Source organism: Staurois parvus, unplaced genomic scaffold, assembly GCF_062004578.1.
Source record: "Staurois parvus isolate SC_StPar_1 unplaced genomic scaffold, SC_StPar_1.0 ptg000249l, whole genome shotgun sequence".
In the NCBI taxonomy this organism is placed as follows: domain Eukaryota; kingdom Metazoa; phylum Chordata; class Amphibia; order Anura; family Ranidae; genus Staurois; species Staurois parvus.
The window spans coordinates 394,684-417,455 of NW_028318045.1; the positions used below are offsets into that span (position 1 = coordinate 394,684).

The window sequence follows — 22,772 nt, forward strand, 5'->3', positions numbered from 1 at the left end:
GATGTCAACAGCAGCAACTTACCGTATTCCAGCGTATTCACCCTGTACTTAAATATGTCCTTCCTTATCTCCTGTTGTGGTGGTCAGTTCTTGCTCCATAATGACATATGAGCACTGTTGAGTACAGTAGTACTCTGGGCTAAGGACAATGTGATGATGTACTCCCAGTGGGCAGGCCCATGACAGCCTGGGCTCACAGGAAGTGGGTTGAATGATGCTATCAGAAGACAGCGACAGTGATATCTAGAGGCAGAGAGGACTGTGCATTGCAGCAAATGCTGCTTTTAAAAAAATGATGGTTCGTTGTTACACAAGTATTTTGTTTTGGGAAAGTTCCTGTTTTAAAGAAAACCTCTTACATAGCTGGGGAAATCAAATTGAGCATACCACACAGAAGTAACCTCCGTGAAAAAGAAAACTCAGAGGCTTTATTTTCTTTATATTTTTTATGCTGTCAATAAATAAACACAAATACACAAAAACAATAAAGCAGGATGATCCTGAAGTAAACCAATGGAATTAATTGCCACATCTTCTGCCACCACCGTTTTCAGTGCACTTCTTGTCTGCTCAGTCTAAGTTATTTGTTGCTTTATATTCTGCATGTAAACCAATAGATCGATAATGGATTCTATCTGTCGGATAGCAGTTTATGGAGAAGTATTACAACTCTAGCACTTACGGACTTTATCTCTCTGCTATATTCCATCTAGGGGGATAATTCCACGGAAACATAGAAAGTAGGGCTTAGAGCAGTGAAGAGATGAGTTCATTAAGTAAATGGCATATACATTCTTGTCCCAGGTTCTTCAGTTGTAGTACTGAAAACTAGATGTGTGAATTTCGAAATTCTGACAACTTTTTCATTATTTGGAGACTCAGATGTATCCAAATTTCTGAATTACAATAGTAACGAATCCAAAATAATGAAATTGAATTCGACTCAAATTCAAATATGAAAGTAATAGAATAGAACATAAAAGAATAGAATAGAAAATAATAGAATAGAAAAACAATAGAATTTAAAAAAATAGAAATAATATAACTGTCTTCCAAAATGCAACTAGAATAAATTTGAAATTGAATAGATTAGAATAGAAAGAATAGAAAAAATAGAATATTACTGTCTTTCGAATAGAATACATTTGAATTCGAATGCCAGTTCAAATTAGAATGACGAATTCAAATTTTCTTAATTTGGTCAAATTGAATCGAATCAGATTCGAAAATGAATTCCGTAAACTAATTAAACTAAATTATTTAAATAACGAATTGAAACAAAACTAATTTTTTCGTTCTGCACGTTTACTTAAAACAGAACTGTTGTTCTGCTGCTGTTGCCCTAAGTGCATACTTTATACATTATGACGGACTTGCCTGCCTGTCTGGGCTTCTCAAGTGCTGAAAGACCAAAGCTGTCCCTTATTGCTGTATCAGCCACCTGTTAAGCTAAACTCTGGTCTGGAGATAAAAGTTACCCCTGTGGTGGGTCTCAACTTGTTTGTCTAGGTCAGGGGAAGGCAACCTGCGGCTCTCTAGCTGTTGTGGAACTACAATTCCCATGAGGCATTGCAACATTACAAAACTGACAGTTACAGCTATGACTTGCAGAGGCATGATGAAACTTGTAGTCCTGCAACAGCTGGAGAACCGCAGGTTGCCTACCCCTGGTCTAGGTGTATGTCAGGTAGGATGAATAATATACTTTTATTCCTTATTTTCCTGCCAGCTGTTGATTTCTGATGCTCCTAGGATGTGGACAGATCTTCTGCATCACCACAAAAAATGCAGGACTGCTTGTCCAGCATTGTATGCTATGAGGTTGGAGGGATATCACTGATTTAGCTGCAAAGAGGTGCAACTTTGGGAAATGGTCTTGCAAGAAAGAGAGAGCTTGGGGAGCGCAGATGATTCATGTACCATTTACTATCTGGAATCATCTACCCTTAGCTCAGGCATGCAGACAGGAGGCTGAGAAATCCCTCCTCTGGATGGAAATAATAAAAAGCGCGGATTAAGACAAGTATTTCACCTTATTCCTACCCCCTGGACAAGACAACAGATGGGGCACACTGCAAGGGTTACTTTTTCTCCAGTCAGAGTTCAGCTTAACAGGTGGCAGGTAGAGCAACAAGAGACACCTTTGATCTGAGTTCAGATTTCAGTGGTATGCTGTTGCAGTGACAAGTCTTTAGATTAAAAGTCTTGGAGACTTTTCTCCCAGGAGGTATACTCAACTTCAGTCACTTATCTCTTCGCCTTCTCTCTTAATTTGATAGACTGTCTTGAAGTTGCCTTTTATTCTCCAATAAAACAATATGAATTTAAATTGATGGCCTTTTCACTATACGGCTTAATTGCTGAGCCTGAGATTTTCATCCTGTTTGACTGGCTATACTGCTTATTAAATCTGTGCCCCGGCATAATTCCTCACCCTCGCCTGCAAAAATGTGTTTTACTGATTCCAGCACCGCTGGCTCTGAGCCTGATTTGGCCTTACCAATCAACTGCAGTGGAAGGGTGGCTTCACAATACAGAATCAAACAATAGGAGTCAACATTTCTGCTCAAAAGGAGGAAAAATCTACAAAGTAACAGGTTTTTTATAGAACTTGAACTAGATCAAAATAAACCCAGGTGTTTTTCTCTCTGTAATACGGCTGCTTCTGCACAGATTGACTTTATCTATAATGAGTGCATAGGGGAACATGGCTCTGTGGATGGCCTGAAGACTGAAAAGCATTTATAAAGTCCCCTGATATAGCTGAGAACCTGTCATATTTGCACACAAGGTAGCACTGGAAGAACAATAGATTTTTCTTAAAGCTCAAGTTGTAAGACTTGATTTACATGAGCAGAAGCAATTCAATTTCCAGGAACAGTTTTGAAATCCTAGATCGGCATGACATAATAGGTAGGCATACAAAGGTGTGTTGCTTTAAAGGACAGAGTACTTGCCAACCAAGGATTGACTCCTTAGAACATTATTTGTGTTTCATCTGCCTTGACGCCAATCCCCCTTGTGGTCTTCATGGTTTTAAAGGTTACATCAATGATATTGCTGTTGTCTTACTGAAGAGCCATAACAAGATGTCTTATTCAACCAATCATCACAATCGGTCCAGATTTCACTTTTTGAGGAAGACGATTATATTCTGGGACTGGATTGAGCACCCAGAAATGACCACCATAATCATAAGCCTATACTCAACTGTCAATCTGAGGAAGACAGAATCTTGTATTACAGTGCAATTAAGCAAAATTGCAGTAGATGATGGAATGGCTTCAACTTGTTGCATATAATTCAAACAATATAATGTCAAAAGAGCATATGTAAGGGTTGTAGCCTAGAGTCCTCTAGATGGCTGACAGGAACACAGTGAAGTGGTGGGTTTGATGCGGGAGACATTTTGAACTGGATGCTAATGGCTATATCTGCATCTTGCAGCATTTCCTTGGGGTAATGCCTGAAAGTCTCAGACAATGGCAGCATTAAACAGGACATGTTTTTCAAGCGTTAGCAGAACAGGACAGCAGAAACAGCTTTAAACTTGTACAAGACATGATCTTCATTTAACTTGATCTTTGCATACTATTCATAAAAGACCAGAAAACACCGTACTGTGGAGTTGAAGCCCAAGTCATTGGTAGCATGAGATGGCCTGAGGTTGGTCATATACAGGCCAAGATCATTGTGGGATTTGAACCAGAATAGTTTTGGATGGTTTAACATTGACCATATACAGAACAAGCTTGTGGAACATTCGAACATTATCTGTGAGACCATGTAATAATATCTGTGTGTATGAAGCACATGTGATCTTATTGGTGGACCATACTGAGTGACTAATGTCTGGTGCATAGACTCTGATGTGAAAGAACTTTGTTGTTTTATGTTCTCTTTGGGGTGCTCCAAATTACGACCAAAGGGGAGTTTCTTATCCTGTATATGAAGAAAGGCTTATCCAAGGGTCCAATCATGTTGTGGCTTGTTTAATGTATATCTATAGCCAAAACCTTTTTTTTATATCCTGGATGTAGTAGAGAATGGTTAGAATCTGTGTGAGTTTTGTCTTGCTGCCTGTGTCCCCTTGGGAAAATTTCCTTTCATTTCCTGTCTCAGAGACACAATAGAAACTGAATAAGTGAGAGGGAATCTCTCCAAAAAGGGGGGAAATCACCTCTTAGACAGTCCCCTCTATTCTTGTTGTGATGACAACTGTTAAATTTTGGCATTCCCATCACTTTCTGTCATTATGAAAATGATCACAAGGAAAAATAGTGAGGGGTAATTCTAACCACAGCAGATTCATGGACAGCAATAAAACAGATGTTGAATCCATCCATACTTCAAAATTGTTTTGACTTTAGATACATATTAAGCAGAACTACATGTAGCTCCAACACATCAATGATGAAGATCACCTCTAGTGCCTGAAGAGCATTTTATATATCACCCTGACCTTGACCAATATTCTGACTTCCTGAAAGTTGAGTACCATGGGTAGGGAAACTTGGATCACATTTTCATGCTTTCTTAACTATGTACACAAAGGGACACCACGGAAGCAGACATCTGGGAGTCTGGCTATCTGGATAGGAATCCCAGCAGTTGAACAATGTCATGTTTTCTATATCCAGCTGGTTAGGAACATTTGGAAAGCATCCATAGATGTCAGTGGTAAGCTTCTAAAATTCAGTTAGCCCAGTCTGTCATTGCCTTACAACAGCGGTTGATACAATTCTTGAACAGAAGATCTGAGATTTCCAAAGCGATGGGATCAGATGTTTCAATGTGTTCCTATCATAGGAGGTGTGATTGAAAGGATCACTGGTTTTTATCTGTAAAATTGGGTGATGTTGGACTGCATATACCTCACTGAAGACTTAAAGAACTGCAGATTAGTCAGAGAACAGGCTGGCAAAAGATTTCCTCAAGTTTCGAATGGTTTCAGCTTTTGCTTCATCCTCATTACCAGAACTTCTTTGAGAGGGATCAGAGATATTGAAATTGTTGGTCAGTGACTGGGATTTGCTGAAAAGCAAAATCAAAGTGTTAAACTAGATGTTAACCTGAACTGAGTGATTATTTAATTTGCTGTGTGTGCTGTATTAACCAATTGCCATTTTTGTCACAAAAATACAGTGTTTACCTTTTCTTTTTTACTTTCATCCTTTCTATATGTCAGTATAGTTGACCTCATCCTCATCCTTTTTTCAGCCACTTCCTGTCTACATGCACTAACTTCAGCAGTATATTTATTGAACTGGTCTACTGCTTGTCGGAATGTATGTCGACATGGAGGCCTATATTCTCCACTAGGAATGCTCACTTTAGAGCCAGGTGTCCCCCCAAATAGGAAGTGCCTGAACAGGGACTGTCATGGAAAGATCATGGAGTCATTTTTAATGAAAGCTGCAGATTTTAAGAAGTACAAAATAGCTTTTAAAATTGCATTAATATATTAAATCTTAAAGGATAAGTTCACCTTTTGGACAAAAATAATAAATGCATATTTTTGTGCAGGTAAAAAAAAAATGTGCAGTTATTTTTTGTCCAAAGGAGCCTTTAAAGCATTGCACCAGCAATCAGAAGATCGCTGATCCCATGCAGGTCTCCTGCCGACCTGTCAGAATATCTGCTTGCTGTACGGGATGTATAGTCAAGCAGATATTCTGACAGGAAGCTTGAATGAACTACCATGGAACTCCACAGCACCTTGGTAGTGCATCGAAAACTACAAACCGATAGCCGCTAAGGCTGCCGGGACTTGTAGGCACTCATTCAAAGAACTCTGTGAATGAATGACGCGACCATGTGGATGGAGCCCCGTACGGCTGCGCTGTTTTCAAATCTGACAGATCGTAAAGGGAAACTTCTCTCCCGTACTAGATAATAATGAAAGACCTCCTGTGCTTGAAATGGATGTTCTCTACCCTAAGCGGCTCACACCCTCCTTCAACCACAAAGTAAAATATATATCTAAAAACAATGGTGTAGCACTAAATATAAACTAAACAAAAACATCAATAGCACATGATGGCATAAAAACATAAATAAACCATAAATAAGTGAGCAGTCACAAACTACACAAATGACCCCCCAAGATAAATATCCCCAATGCGGGGGACCAAATAACTGTGAGATAGGTGATTCCCTATAGGGGAATTCAACTGGTATATAAGTACAAGTGTCCAACATATATACAATTTATGCCAGCTGAAAGTCCATTGGAACAGCTTGTATTGTGCAAAATGCAAATAAACCGCTTGTGGATTCAATCGGTAAAATCGTGGGGTGGTAATGGTGTCACACACTGTATAGTGATATCCATAAGTGGCCAAAGTGCCTCCTCACCTCCATACATTGACCACAAGGGCCAGCTTGCTTTGTGGGAAGCCCACGTATTTGTAGAAATTGCCACGTCACCAGTAAGACCTTGGGTAAGCCAGTGACCCCAATACTCCTGGGCACTCTCCAATTACCAGGTCCTCATAGACAGCCGTTTCCACCATAGGATCTGTTTGTATTGCTTTTGATGATTTTTCCTCACTTCCTGTCCTGTCTGCACTACGCATTGCTCTGCGTGTAATTCAACATGAAGCTCAACCCTCCTATTCTGCAATAAGCCAGACTGAATGTAATCTTGAAGTTCTCTCCAAAAACTAAACTACAAGCCACGCCCCTGAGCAGTGTGGCAGGATTGTGTGTCACTCCCGTACTATCTGTCAGAGGGAGGCGGGCAGCGAGTGCTGCTGCGGCTATGGTAACATGTTCCTCCCAAAAAACGGGTAGAACATGTAACGTGTTCCAAAGGTGAACTTATCCTTTAAATGAGATTTTAGTGTTTGGAATTACATCTACTTTAATATTTTGTAAAATTCTAGTGATCTTTGTATATTGGCACACTGCAAAATAATACTTACTTTAGGTGTGGGTGAGGAGATGGCTGAGATTTGACAGCTGTTCCCATCTGCCCCTGTTGGGGCTGTGGCTGCCCCTGAGTAGGGGGTCTGGGCTGCTGTGGAGAGGTGGAGGCAGGTTTGGGTGCCTGTCCCGGAGGGGTTCCACTGGCTGGTCTGGGCAGCTGAGGGGAATTTGGAGATCTTTGTGGCTGTGGGGAACTAGGCTGGGACGTCTGAGGCTGCTGTCCTTGTGGAGAAAGCCTTGGCTGAGTTGGGGCCCCTGTCCTGGGAGGTGCTGGTCCTTGTCCTGGCCGGGCTCCACCTTTCCAAAATAAATAGAAAACCGCACAGTGTTTAACAATTGAAATATACTATAATGAAAAAAAAAAATGAAATTCATATGCAGTTCTACTCTACACTGCCTGGCTTGCTGCTGTGCCGGGTAGTACTTACTTTCAATATTGTTTCCAGCTGCCCTCCAGCACACAGGTATGTACATAAGCTCCATTGACACCAATAGTAAGCTCGAAAGAGCAGGGCCCTCGATCCCCTCATGTTTTGCATTGTATTGGTATTGTTCTGTCACATGTTCTGTCCCCCTTTGTAATGTACAGCGCTGAGTGAACTATTGGCGCTTTATAAATACTGTATAATAATAATAATAAAAAAAATAGGAGAGCCAACGTTGGGCTTTCTGTGGAGGGTGTACATTATGCAGCTGGCGGACTGATCCTCTTTAAAGAGGAAATCCAGGTCTTGATATTTTATACATAGTCACATCTTGGACCAATCTAGCTATGTTTATACCGCACCTGGCCGACGACCTTGGAAGCTGGAAATCACTGAAGTACACACCGCTACTCCAGTGATCACCTATTTCTGGCCTGCTGCTTTCTGAACTCAGGAGGTCAGATGCTCAAAACAGGTGCCATTCACAGAATGCTTTGCATTATCTGAATGAATGCAAAGCATTCCCTGAATAGACAAGGTGAAGAGGTGGGGCAGTGAAGTCACGCTCCACCTCATCCAATAACAGAATGCTTTGCATTCATTCAGAAAATGCTAAGCATTCTCTGAATGCCAAGAAAACTCACCCAAGCTCTACGTCTGTATGAAAGAAATGAGAGCGGAAAGCCGGTGCTCAGGCTAGGACGTTCACTTCAGAATATGTAGGAATATACCTGATAACTCGGTCACTTCTTCATATAGAATCTTTATTGGCACACAGTAGGAAATACAGAATCCATAAATGCTAACACATTTTGGCCAAACACTTTCTCACAGCGTACAAAAAATAAATTCTAATCCAAGTATATATAACATGAAACCCCTCAATACAGAGGGTGGTATTAACTTAATCAAACTAATTAATAGCATGTGGAGGTGAACACATACAGTCCATGTCATTGATCAAACAGAAATAATAGATGACCTGAACATGAATGTAAATAAATATCTTAATGGTATTCGTATCATGGCCATCAAACATATAAATATCAACCTCATAAAATGATCATAGTAATATTGTCATGATAGTTCGGATAACAATGCAGTAAGGCAGCCGCGGCGTGGGACTCAGAAGCTGGAGTAGCAGTATCTAGTCATTTTCAGCTTCCCATGTCATAAGCCTGGTATGGTACATACAGCACATAGTTAATATCTGTAAAGCAGAACTTTACCCTTAACAACTTGATCAGAAATAATGTTCTTTAACCACTTGCCGACCGCGCATAGCCGAAAGACGGCTTCACCGCGGCCGGCCAGTTCTGAGTGGACGTCATATGACGTCCTCCCAGAACGCGCTCTCCTGCGCGCCCCAGGGGGCGCGCACCCGGCGATCTCCGTGATCGCTGTGTCCTACGGACACAGCTGATCACGTGATGTGGTGAAAGGCCGATCCCACCGGCCTTTTACCACGTGATCAGCGGTGTCCAATGACACGCTGATCACAGGAAAATGCAAGTGCCGGTTCTCGGCTGCACTTTCCTCACGCTATCAGATCGTGAGGAAAGTACTGCCGAGAACCGGCAGTTGTCAGAGCGGGGATCGGCACCGATCATCAGGGCACTGATGATCAGTGCCCTGATGATCGGTGCCCAGCAGTGACCCCCGCAAGTTCCGATCAGCAGTGCGCCCACTAGCCCCGCCCACCCATTCCCAGCAGTGCCCCCACCTGTGCCCAGCAGTGCCCCCACCTGTGCCACTCTGCAGTGCCACCTACATGTGCCCAGCAGTGCCACCCACCTGTGGCCACCCACCTGTGCCCACCAGTGCCACCCACCAGTGCCACCCACCTGTGCCCACCCACCAGTGCTGTCCACCAGTGCCACCCACCAGTGCCACCCACCAGTGCTGCCAGTCAGTGCCACCAGTCAGTGCCCAGGGGTTGTGCCAGTCAGTGCCGCCAGTCAGTGCCCAGAAGTGATGCCAGTCAGTGCCGTCTATCAGTACCCATCATCAGTGTCACCTATCAGTGCCGCCTATCAGTGCTGCATATCAGTGCCGCCTATCCGTGACCCCTAATTAGTGCTGTCTATCAGTGCCGCCTATCCGTGCCACCTCATTAGTACTGCCTATCAGTGCCCTTTAGTGCTGCCTATCAGTGCCGCCTATCAGTGCCCATCAGTGCCGCCTCATCAACGCAAATCAGTGAAGGAGAAAAAATACCTGTTTGAAAAATTTTATAAAAGAAACAAATAAACTTTTTTTTTTTTCAAATTTTTTGCACTTTTTTTTCAATTTATAGCGCAAAAAGTAAAGCGCCCAGTGGCGATTAAATACCACCAAAAGAAAGCTCTATTTGTGAGAAAAAAATGATCAAAATTTCATATGGGTACAATGTTGCATGACCGCGCAATTGTCAATCAAAGTGCGGCAGCGCTGAAAGCTGAAAATTGGCCTGGTAAGAAAGGGGGTATAAGTGCCTGGTAGGCAAGTGGTTAACAAGGAACATACATTCCACATTAATAAATATGATACCAAAATTAGTGCGTGCCTGTAAATTGCCTCCAGCATTGTTCCTGTTTCTTTTTGCCATAGGCTGCTGTTTTACTGAAGCCCAGAGCCCCTGAGCAGCAGTAAATTTTTAGGCTGTCAGCAGATTGGCCTCTGGTGCTCTGATTTTTGGCACAGTTCCTAAAAAAAGAAAGCAACTGAGCATGTGCAGAGCAGGCAGAGACAGTGTATTACTGGATTCTAAACAGTATAGACATCTATTTTTAATGTTTTACATAGCTTTACCTGCAAAAGAGGACAGCCTGAAGTGATGTAGGAGGACTGAATTTTCTGGCTAAAGTTCATTGTTTACGTTGTGACATGTTTAACCACTAGCCTAGAGGGCACTTATACCCCCTTCCTGCCCAGGCCAATTTCCAGCTTTCAGCGCTGTCACACTTTGAATGACAATTGCGCAGTCATGCAACATTGTACCCATATGACATGTTTAGCATTTTTTTGAGACAGATAGAGCTTTATTTTGGTGGTATTTAATCACCTCTGGGATTTTTATTTTTTCTTAAACAAACCAAAAACCACTGAAAATTTTGAAAAAAAACACATTTTTTCTTAGTTTTTGTTATACAATTTTGTAAATAAGTGATTTTTCTCCTTCATGATGTGCGCTAATGAGGCTGCAGTGATGGGCACTGATAGGCTGCACTGATGGACACTGATAGGTGGCACTGATGGGCACTGATGAGGAGGCACTGGTAGGTTGCACTGATGGGCATTGACAGGCATCCATGATGGGCACTGAAAGGCAGCACTGATACATGACACTGATAGGCGGCACTGACTGGCACTGATAGGCGGCACTGACTGGCACTGATAGGCGGCACTGTTAGGCGGCACTGATAGGTGGCACTGATAGGCATTGATAGGTGGCACTGACTGGCACTGATGGGTGACATTGAAAGGCAGCTCAGATGGGCACTGATATGTGGCATTGATGTGCACTGGTATGCACTGATATGTGGCATTGATGTGGTACTGATGGGCACTGGCACGTGGCACTGATGGGCACTGGCACGTGGAACTGGTGAGCACTGACAGGTGGCACTGCTGGGGCCACACTGATCATCAGGGCACACTGATCATCAGTGCCCTGATGATCAGTGTACATGTCCCCTCCGTGGAAAGCCGATTACCGGCTCTCCTCTCCTCTCGAGCTGTCAGCGTGACAGCTCGAGAGGAGAGAAATGCCGATAACCGTCATTTCCGTGTTTACATGTGATCAGCTGTGATTGGACACCTTCGGCACATCTTCGTCTCTTTCCGTGATCGGACACAGCGGACCGGCGATCGCCGCGCTGCTCGCTCCCTGAGCCACGCATGCACAGTGAGAATGGTAGGACGTCATATGATGTCCTATCAGAACGAGAGAACCACCTTGCGCCCATCATTGTACTATAGGGCAGGCGGAAGGTGGTTAAAGGATACGTTCACCTTCGTAACATGTTAGTCTAGGTTCACACCTAAGCATTTTGCAGAAACACACTACAGTCCATTTAACTTGCTTTCCTATGGGACATGTTCACATCTCCACCCAATGCGTTTTTTGGTTCAATAGACTTCAATGGAGACACTGCAGAAATGCATGCAGTGCATTTTTTATAAATGCATTTTTGATGAGTTTTCCGTTTTATGCTGCCCAGCAACAAGTTGGCAAAAAAACCCCCATACAAATGCAAAATGCGTCAAAAACGCATCTGCAAAAATGCAAAACGTATCGGAAAAAGCACTGCAGAAACGAATCAAATGCAAACTGCATAGGTGTGAACCTAGTCTTACACCCATATTCAAGGTGTAACATATAACATGTCACCATAGCAGCGGCCCCCGCACCCCCCTTTCTCTCCGTACAATGGTCAGACAGCTTACACTGACATTCTATAGGAGTCCTGCATGGTACCTGCGATCTGCAGATCGTGGGTGTAATGCTTTCCAGGCTCCTACAAAAAACAGTAAATGCACTTTTTTTTTACCTGCAATAATATGTGCATTTTTTTTCTTTTAAAGTGAATTTATCATTTAAAATCAGTGCTTATGGACCAGTGTGCATTGGTACCAGCCTCATCCAGCAGATGTCAACAGAGTCCCATTTTTTTTCTTCACTAATTGTCAGAATATTATCTTTCTGTATTCCCCCAATACAATTGTGGTTTCTGTGTATTGCTTGCATTTGGAAGGGTCAATTCATTTAAATGCAAGTTCAGAAAAACAAGGTTACCTTTATTTAACCACTTGCCCTCCTGAGGATTTACCCCCCTTCCTGACCAGGACATTTTTTGCGTTACGGCGCTGCGTTATTTCAACTGATAATTGCGCGGTCATGCAATACTGCACCCAAATCAAATTTACATCCTTTTTCCCCACGAATTGAGCTTTCTTTTGGTGGTATTTGATTGCCTGTGCATTTTTTATTTTTTGCGCAAAAAAAAAGACCGACAATTTTGACAAAAAAAAAAAACAATATTTTTGACTTGTTGCTATTAAACATGTCCAGTAAAAAAAATTTAATTGTATTCTGCTACATATCTTTGCTAAAATAAAATCCCAATACGTGTATATTACATGGTTTAGATTAAAGTTTTAGCGTTTACAAATGGCGGTATAGATACTGGAATAATTTTTATTTTGTAATTTTTACTAGTACTAATGGCACTGGGCAGGAAGGGGTTAACATGGGCGATCAAAGGGTTAACTGCGTGCTGGGAGTGTTTTACTATGGGGCTGTGTCTGTGTGCTTCACTGAAAGCGCACTGCTTTGGATGGGTGTGCTGTGCTCCTCCCCATCGGAGATCGTCGGAAATCACTGGGCCCCGACAAGTATTCACCGGCCGGGACCCGAAAATTGACAGCCGTGGCTGCGAATGGCGGCTCAGGTAGGATGCGCTCCCCTTACCTGGAAATGCAAACTCGTGTATATATACACATGATTTTGCGCACCTGTTCCACTCTGTAGCAGTATTACTGCTATAGGGGGACGGAAAGCAGTTAAACAGGCCTCTAAATGTATGTAAGTGACGGCCTTTTGGTGCAATTGCATCTGTTGCACTTAGCACACTTATCTAGGCAATGCCAAAGCACATTAGTCGTAGCAGCTCATCTCATGGTCAGTATGCATCCTTGCTCATGCACAATGGCTTTCTATGGGGGTATCCCTACCCAAAAAGTGCTTGTGAAAGAATTCATAAACCTAGGAGCAGTGTCTGACCACTCTCCCTACTTAGTATGTCACTACTGAACAGGTCTTTGTAAGAATCAACATTCTGTTATCAGTCAGCATGATGTCGTGAAGAGGGTAGGCACAAACTAATTCTAACTGTATTTTCCAATACAAAGATTTCCTATGATCATCAGCTCCATCTAGTGGCCATAATATGGTATTTTTCTGAAATGCCTCGATAAGAAAAAAATCCCACAATATGGCCACTAGATGGAGCTGATGATCATAGGGAATCACTGTATTAAGTAGAACATGGTTAGAATTTGATATGGATGGGTGAATGCGTGTCACATTCATCCAACTTATCTTTTAAAAATAGACCCCAAAGTGTTTTTCTACTGTGGTGCCTGCTAAAAAAGGTTTGCCTTCACTTCCTGCCCTGACGACATCTATTGGATGTGACTGGTAACGCACACTGATTTTATACAGATTTTACACTGGAGGGGAAATCTGAATGGGATCACAAAAAAAAATCATTTCCTGGAAAAAGGAAAGGAAAAGGAAAAAGAAAAGATATGATAGAGACAAGTTTTCCTTCAGACGATTTCTATCTTGATGTTCCACAGCTGACACAATTTATTACCTTGTACACACTTCTATCCAAAAACACTGCAAGCGGATAAGAACTTTTAAACACATAAAAATAAAACATTTTAATCATCTTTTTTTTAATTTATGCTTTTCTCACATATAGCTTTTTATTTCTACATATTGTATGTTGCAGCCTGTACCTTGTGGCGGGGGCCGCGGTTGTGCTGATGCCGGAACTACAGAAGCTCCCTGTGGACCCGGTTGTGGCTGCATTTGTGGTTTGATGGCCTGTGGCTGCATTTGTTGGGGCTGAAAGGGAGGACAGAAGGTTACATGTGAATAAATGCAGCTTTAAAACACAGAAGACAGAAATCAAGCACTGTCCAACTGAGCTCTTCCAGGACTCTTTGTGGATACAGAAAAGATGGTTAAGTGTGTGACAGGGCCAAGTAAATTGATTTGTATGTGACAAAGCGAGAGTCACAGGAGTATCCAACACGTTTGGAGGGATCACCAGTCTCCCTTCCTCAGGGCTTGTAGTTGCAGAATAAAGGACAGGGATGAAATACATAAAATAATAAAATAATGTGTAGGAACGCTCATTAAGGGTTCCAGACAGACATCTCTGATTTTGGCAAATTAGGCTCTGTTCACACCAAAGCGTTTTTTAGTGCTTTTTGCAGAAACGCACTACAGTCCATTTAACATGGTTTTCTATGGAACATTACAGAAAAAAACCCAAAAAAGGATATAGCACCTTAAAGGCTAGTCTGAAATATAAATGTATTAAGGACATAAAAAAATGTACAACACATATCATATAGTCATACAATGCACGTACCCTGTTCCACTCCACCCCTCCCCCAATCACCCCCATCGTGATCCCACACAGCCCCAGCCCTCCCTCCCAGGGCAACCCCAGCAACCCCACAACCCCCCCTCCCTAAACCAGAGCACCAAAAGCTAACCTCCCACCTCTCCCTGTAATCCCTAAAATCCCCCTATTTCGTGAGAGTGAAAGGAATCCCCCATAAGTTCCTCTGTAGCAGTGCCTATATTATATATATAGTGTGTATGGACATATATCAATCCGGCTGTATGGAAAAGTTCCAAATGTTGGTGCTGAGTATCATTTCACAGCAAGAGGGGAGAGCAACAAAAGGGCAACCTGAGTTCCTCCAAATATGTATAGTGCAGTTCGTAGCTGACGATGGCATTATCAAATGGAATGAATCTTTGACTGGAGCAGTCCGTGATTGAGATCACAAGGATTAGAGGATTTTTTCCTCAGTACTATATGGTTCTGCATGCTGTCCAACCAGTTGGGAGAACCCCCATGGAGCTCAGGTCAATATTTATCCCTGGGAGGTTGCCTTAAGAGGTGCAATATACCTGCAGTAATGTAGATAAATAGTAGAGGCATCCAACCAAATCCTATCTAAGCCCTGAAGAAGCCCCAGTCAGTGGGAGGGGCGAAACATTAGGTGGAAGGAATCACGTCCTCCTTCCTCGTGTAATCCCCTGGAGAGATGTCGGAGTGCACACCAGCTCTCTAGCCCAGTCTGTGCGCATTTGCCATTCTGGACTTCCATATGGACATTACTATTGATGGACACTGCATTATCTGGTCATTGAGAGTGTCTGTATGGACATCTGCTGTCTCTACATGGTGAGATCATTTCACTTTACCTTGTTACTATGCTGGTATAAGATTCCCACACCGTGGTTCATAGGCATACAGAGTCAATCAGCTACAGTTGTGACCAAAATTATTCAACCCCCAATGCTGTAAAGGGGTTTAGGGACTATAGTGTACATTTGGAATTGTATTCAGAATCAAATCCTACAAGGACGTTGTAACTACCCAAATGCAACTAAAATGACATCAATTGTTTATGTAATACAGTAGTAAATGGTTCTTATGTGGTTTCTTCATTGCCACAATTATTCAACCCCTTAAAGACTACCACTCTGAAGAACAGAGGTTCATACAGGTGCTTTCCATCAGGTATTGAAAACACCTGTGGATGTCACCGAGCAGCAATCAAGCATAATAAGCACCAATTAGGCAGCTTTAAAATGACTGTGATACTCAGCTCCTTCTAGACATTTACTGGTGTGGTTACAAACATGGTGAAGGCAAGAGAATGGTCCAGGAAGACAAGAGAAGAGGTGATTTCTCTTCACAGGAAGGGCAATGGCTATAAGAAGATTGCAAAGATGTTAAACATACCAAGAGACACCTTAGGAAGCATCATTCGCAAATTCAAGGCAAAGGGCACTGTTGAAACGCTACCTGGTCGTGGCAGAAAGAAGATGCTGACTTCGACTGCTGTGCGCTACCTGAAGCGTAGAGTGGAGAGAAGTCCCCGTGTGACTGCTGAGGAACTGAGAAAAGATTTGTCAGATGTGGGTACAGAAGTTTCAGCCCAGACAATAAGACGCACACTGCGTAATGAAGGCCTCCGTGCCAGAACTCCCAGGCGTACCCCCTTGCTGTCTCCAAAGAATAAGAAGAGTCGACTGCAGTATGCCAAAAGCCATGTGGACAAACCACAAAAGTTGTGGGATAGTGTTCTGTGGACTGATGAAACAAAATTAGAACTGTTTGGGCCCATGGATCAACGCTATGTTTGGAGGAGGAAGAACAAGGCCTATGATGAAAAGAACACCTTGCCTACTGTGAAGCATGGTGGAGGGTCAATCATGCTTTGGGGCTGTTTTGCTTCTGCAGGTACAGGGAAGCTTCAGCGTGTGCAAGGTACCATGAATTCTCTTCAGTACCAGGAGATATTGGATGGAAACGTGATGCAGTCCGTCACACACCTGAGGCTTGGGAGACGTTGGACCTTTCAACAGGACAATGATCCCAAGCATACCTCCAAGTCCACTAGAGCATGGTTGCAGAGGAAAGGCTGGAACATTTTGGAGTGGCCATCGCAGTCACCAGACTTAAATCCGATTGAGAACCTCTGGTGGGACTTAAAGAAAGCAGTTGCAGTGCGCAAGCCTAAGAATGTGACTGAACTGGAGGCCTTTGCCCATGAAGAATGGGCGAAGATACCCGTAGATCGCTGCAAGACACTTGTGTCAAGCTATGCTTCACGTTTAAAAGCTGTTATAACTGTAAAAGGATGCTGTACTAAGTACTAAGATTGAATGTCACTTGGGGGTTGAATAAAACTGATAATGCTGTGAGCACAGAAAAGACATTTGTGGTTATTTCATTATAACTGTTATGTTATATTTGTCTGACCTACAAGTGCCTCTTTAATGTAAATGTAAGCAAGATGACTGAATGATCAAAAGCAATGTCAAACTGGCCAAAACACTCAATTTCAGTGGGGGTTGAATAATTTTGGTCACAACTGTATGTGTCTTTGGTAGGCTGGAGCTGGATTGTGCCTGTCAGATGACCAGCTTGAAGGTTTTGGATATGGACTGAGGAGATAAGGCTTAGTGGCATACCTACATCAGCTACGAACTGCACTATACATATTTGGAGGAACTCCGGATGCCCTTTTGTTGCTCTCCTCTCTTGCTGTGAAACGATACTCAGCACCAACATTTAGAACTTTTCCATACAGCCGGATTGATATACAGTTGTGCTCAAAAGTTTGCATACCCTTGCATACCATGGTGACACTGTACTGCTAGGGTGACCGTATGTAAAAAAAAAAAAAATAAATAAAAAATAATAATATAAAAAAATAAAATAAAAATGTAAAAAAAATGTTTAAAAATTATAATTTTTGCTTATAAACTAATTTGGATTTTTTTTTTTTTACTAAAAAGATAATGGAATAAAATTTGGCTAAGATTTATGATGAAATATTATTTATTTGCAAAATTTTATAAAAAAAACACTTTTTTTCAAAATTAAAGCTTTATCTGTCTCAAAAAAATGGTAAAAAATTCATTTGGGTACAGTGTTGCATGACCGCGCAATTGTCATTCAAAGTGTGATAGCGCTAAAAGCTGAAAATTGACCTGGACAGGAAGTGGGTAAAAGTGTCCGGACAGGAAGTGGTTAAAAACAACCACACTATCTTTTTCCAGAGCAGCCTGTATTTCTTTTGAGGTTGCCTGTGGGTTTTTCTTTGAATCCCAGACAATTCTTCTGGCAGTTGTGGCTGCAATCTTTCTTGGTCTACCTGACCTTGGCTTGGTATCAAGAGATCCCCGAACTTTCCACTTCTTAATAGGTGATTTAACAGTACTGATAGGCATATTCAAGGCTTTGGACATCTTTTTATGTCCTTTTTCCATCTTTATAAAGTTCCATTATCTTCTTACGCAGGACTTTTGACAGTTCTTTTCTGATCCCCATGGCTCAGTATCTAGCCTGGTCAGTACTTCCACATAAGAGCTAACAAACTCATTGACTATTTATACACTGACACTGATTGCAATTTAAAAAGCCACAGATGAGGGACATTAACCTCTAATTGGCATTTTAACCCGTGTGTGTCACCTTGTGTGTCTGTACCAAGGCCAAACACTCCAGGGTATGGAAACTTTTGATCATGGCCATTTGGGTGAGTTTTGTTATCATTATGATTTAAAAAGGAGCCAAACAACTATTTGATAATAAATGGCTTCATATGATCATCATCCTTCAATAAAAGAGAATTTTTTTGCATGATCAGTCATATTTGCAATATCAATGCCAAAATTTCACAATTTTTGCCAGGGTATGCAAACTTTTGAGCACAACTGTATGTCCATATACACTATATATACAGTATAGGTACTGCTACAGACGGACTTATGGGGGATTCACTCCACTCTCATGGGATAGGGGGATTTTAGGGAATACAGGGATAGGTGGGAGGTTAGCTTTTGTTGCTCTAGTTTAGGGAGGGCGGGTTGTGGGGGTGCTGGGGTTGTGTGGGATCATGGTGGGGGTGATTGGTGGGGGATGGAGTGCTGGGAGGGGTGGATAGGAATAGTGTACGTGCATTGTATGACTATATGATATGTGTTGTAAATTTAGTTAAGTCCTTAATAAATTTATATTGCAGACTAGCCTTTGAGGTGATATATCCTTTTTTGGGGTTTATTCTGTAGTGCATTGGTTTTGGATGCACCTCCCCTTTTATGCAGGGTTAGGTATCGGCATACATACCATTCCTGAGACTAGGCCTTTGGCCGTAAGGGTGTCCTTTCCTATGGATCATGTTCACATCTATGCTTTTTTGAGCTGCTGCAATTTTGGAAAGGGTCAGGGACTTCTTTAAAAGCAAAAAGCAGCGTTTTTGTTACAATAGAGTTCAAGGGAAAAGCTGCTGAAATGTATGGTAGTGCGTTTTTGCTGCGTTTTGCATTTTTATTCTGCTCAGCAACAAAAAAAATTCCACTTTAACAAAAAAAAAGCTGAACAAAATACGGTAAAAACGCATCAAAATCACGTGTAGAAAAACAGAAAAAAAAACTGAAAAAAGCACCAGAGAAATCATCAAACACAAAATGCATATATGTGAACCAAGCCTTACACTTAGTGTGGCGCTCTCATTTCTTGACCTTCTTTTTTGCCTCACTACTACAGAGACCGCTGTTGGGTCCACATTTACAGAGAGCTGTCCTCACTACGTGCCTGATAGTTATTCTTTACACTAATGTCCAGCACTGTACCAACACTACAATCTCAGGATATGCTGGATGTAAAGGAAAGAGGCCGCTCAGCTCTGTGGTAACCATGTCCTAGTTTAGGTGGTAGAGCCCGTCGCCTTTTCCCACATAGGATGCATAAGGATGCCTTTCATTCTGGATTGCAACTATTAAAGACAAGGTCACTTTTTCCATATTTTTCGGTTTAGATTCTTTGTTTTCTTGGCTAACCTTAATTTTCTTATTTACCACAGTGGGCCAGTGCTTGGGAGCAGAAGGGTTAGAAGGGCAGCACTAAGCCTCAAAATGTACAAGCTATAATTTTTTTTTTTACTGTCCCCTAATTTTAATTTGTCCCCTCTACTGGCCACCTCCAGACATTTGTGGCTAAATTCAGCAAGAGAACTGTAGGGGGAAGTAAATGGTGGGGATGCTGAGAAGAGTCAGATGACTGTAGATCAGGAAACATGAAACCACCATCTTTAATCTTGTTTGTTAGTTTGTACAGTAAATGTATATCCAAAGCCAAGTTTCTATTTCATTTTGTATAAAATGAGGAATGGTTGTCAAGTTTTTGTTGTTGTTTTTTTCCCATTGAGGAGATCTTTGCTTACTTCCTGTCCTTCAGATACAACAGGAGGTGAGATGAAATCTATCCAAAGTGAGGGCTAACCTCTAGATTTTCCCCAATGTGTATAGTGTTGCCAAAATAAAAATATAAATTAAAAACAAATCTAACGATGTGTTTCCAGTATGAGACTAAAACCTACCATCAACAGAATCTCAAACAAAATCTGTGTTTAAAAGTGCAGGGATCACTTGGTCCCATTCTGATCAGTAGCCCCGTTGCTCAGCTAGCGTTTTTGACAGCTTGCCCCTCTTCCTCCCCCCATTATTCGACCACTCTACTAGCAGAGAAATTAATATATATTTAAGACTGAATGACAGGCACACAGAGGAGAGGGGGCAGTAACAGCCAATCACACAGAGGAAAGATAGCGGTGACAATTTGGACTATGTTGGATGTTACTAGCTGGATGTGTTGAGGAGCTCAGATACTAGGCAGGTAGGACACCTATTTTCATCTAAAGCAGCATCCATGGGCTGATTTCTAGCTCAGTGTCGCCAGGATGTTGATTGATCTTTTACAGTCTTGGCAATAGATAGCAGCTTTTGTTGTAATAAACACAAGTCACCAGCAATTACTATGACTGTAAAAGATAGATCACCTCCCCGTCGGCACTGAGCAGGAAGGCGGCACATGGATGCGGCTGCTTTATTTGTGGTGGGTCTGCATTGACTCTCTACTCTACTATGTATGTACTCGGTCCCCTCGGGAATTCCATAGGGATTTAAAAATTGTGGCGATTCCTTTTCTTAAAATAATAAAATGGCCTCTATACTCTTTGCTCCAAATATCTTGTGGATAATGCTTCCAATATTCTACAGGATATGACCTGGTGTACAATGCATTCAGCCCAGTATGATGTCTTGTCTATGAGTAATGGCTCCAGTACTACACAGGACGTGACCCGATATCATTCAACAAAGAAAATACTTTTCCAGCTCTTTTCTATTCATCTTTATAACGTGTCCTGTTGCAACTGCATCTTCCCCCTCTGTTACACTTTCAGGTTTAAGATAATCTTGCCCAGAAGCTTCCATATTTCTAGCCTCATGGAGGATGGTCCACCCAGAACAAGGGCCAATTTAAACATTTTCTGTTGCTACCTGTGTTCTGGTTGTTGGGATATATTAGGTTATGCTGAATGTATGGACCTGGAGCTTGTCTGGAAAGGTAAACTGTTGGTGTATTTAAGCTTTTTCTATACTTATTTGTCTGGGAATGTACAGCATTTCTGTTCTTCATGGTTTGGAGAGATGTACATTAGGCGTGTGTGATCTTCCTCTGCACATACCTGCTGCCTGGACTGAGAAGACGTTGGCGATTTCATCTGGACATGCTGTGTCATCTTTGCAACAACAAGATCAGCCACCAACTGGCGGTCTTCCTCCACGTGCTCTCCAATCAAAGGCATGGAGCTGTCCATCACCTGGGGAGAGAAACACGTTACCATGGACCTTTAATCCAACATCTGCACCACTGTACAAAGTGAATGGCCAAACTGTAAGGCTGGCCATAGATGGATTGTTTTTTGTTTTTTTTTTATCAACCAGATTCCCTCATCCACACAAGTGAGGTGGATGAAGGAATCCTCCCTGAAGTGTTATTGTATTCTGACAACTGGGACTCTTCTGCTGTCAGAATACACTGATCGGTGCAGCTGGTAATTGGGTGCGGGAGCTGATCAAATAAAAGTTTCCCAACAGTCCCTTTGAGAGAACTCGATCAATTAATCAACTTCTGTTGAGCAGGAACAGCCATAGATGGATCAAAAGTCAGCCAGTGCTTGCTGAAGCAGTCGATTTTCGATCCATTTATGGCCAGCTAAATATTAAGTCTTTAAGAAAGTCCTTCCATTACCTATCACTGAGGAGTCTATCATGGTTTTTCTTAGCAGCATACATGAACTGATGTGAGTGATTCAATGTTGTGTGTATAGTCTTTCAGGAAAAAGATAATGCTATGTAAATTACATAGCTATATAGTTAGTTTGAATAATGACCCAAGTCCATCTAATCTACCCAACAGGAAAGAAAAACCTCCATAAACACAATCCTATACCCCCAACTGATCAGAGGAAGGCAAAAAAACCCAATAAAGCATGATCCAATTTGCTCCAGCTCACCTATAAATGTTAGTATCCAGTTATATTTTGTGCATTTAGGAATGTATACAGCTCTTTTAAAAATCATTCTACTGTGATGGCCACAACTAGTTCTTGAGGAAGTCTATTCAACATTGTTACAGCTCTTACTGTGAAAAAGCCTTTCCGTATGTGAAAGATAAATCTCTTTTCCTTCAGATGTAAAGAGTGCCCCCTTGTCCTCAGTAATGACATAAAAGTGTCTAATAAATAACTATGACATTGGGGATACTACACTTTAATTTACATTAAATTATAGAAACAGGAGGAATTTGAACACCCCAAAGTGGGCAAAAACACAGTTGAGAACCATGGTAAGGAGATCTCACTGCCTGCTGAAATCCACAAAAGATAAAAAAAATAAACCAGTTGACTCAGATCACTAGACTCCAACAAGAACTATATTATCACTTTTGGATGGAATAACACTTTATTGCTTGATTGTTACCCTCCTAACAAATATTAGTTGACTTTCTTAAACAATGGCGGTTTCACAGTGCGTTGAGCGTGCATTTATTCAGCAACAATACCTAACGAGGCATTAAGAAGCTGTCAGCGGCGGATATTACACGAACGGCAGACTACAATGACACAGCGACCCAAAGCCTGTGGTAGCATCTGGGGAAGTGATTAGCATTCCTAGCGAGGGGTGTCACAGAATCAGTGAAACATTTTACCCGTCTCAGGCTTCCTGCTGTGACAGAAGTGCAAGAAAAAGGATCACATTCCCTG

General features: G+C 41.9%; 1 protein-coding gene across 1 annotated transcript in view; it reads right to left on the reverse strand.

The window, feature by feature from the left end:
- Window positions 1-427: 427 nt before the first annotated feature.
- The window catches only part of SYN3 (synapsin III), a 486,671-nt gene continuing 464,326 nt past the window's right edge, over window positions 428-22,772 (reverse strand). The window contains exons 11-14 of the mRNA XM_089680647.1: window positions 21,192-21,326; window positions 13,863-13,971; window positions 6,927-7,227; window positions 428-5,034 (exon numbers count right to left, since the gene is read on the reverse strand). Coding sequence (XP_089536773.1) covers window positions 4,902-5,034; window positions 6,927-7,227; window positions 13,863-13,971; window positions 21,192-21,326 — 678 coding nt within the window. The 3' untranslated portion in view covers window positions 428-4,901. The remainder of the gene's footprint in view (window positions 5,035-6,926; window positions 7,228-13,862; window positions 13,972-21,191; window positions 21,327-22,772) is intronic.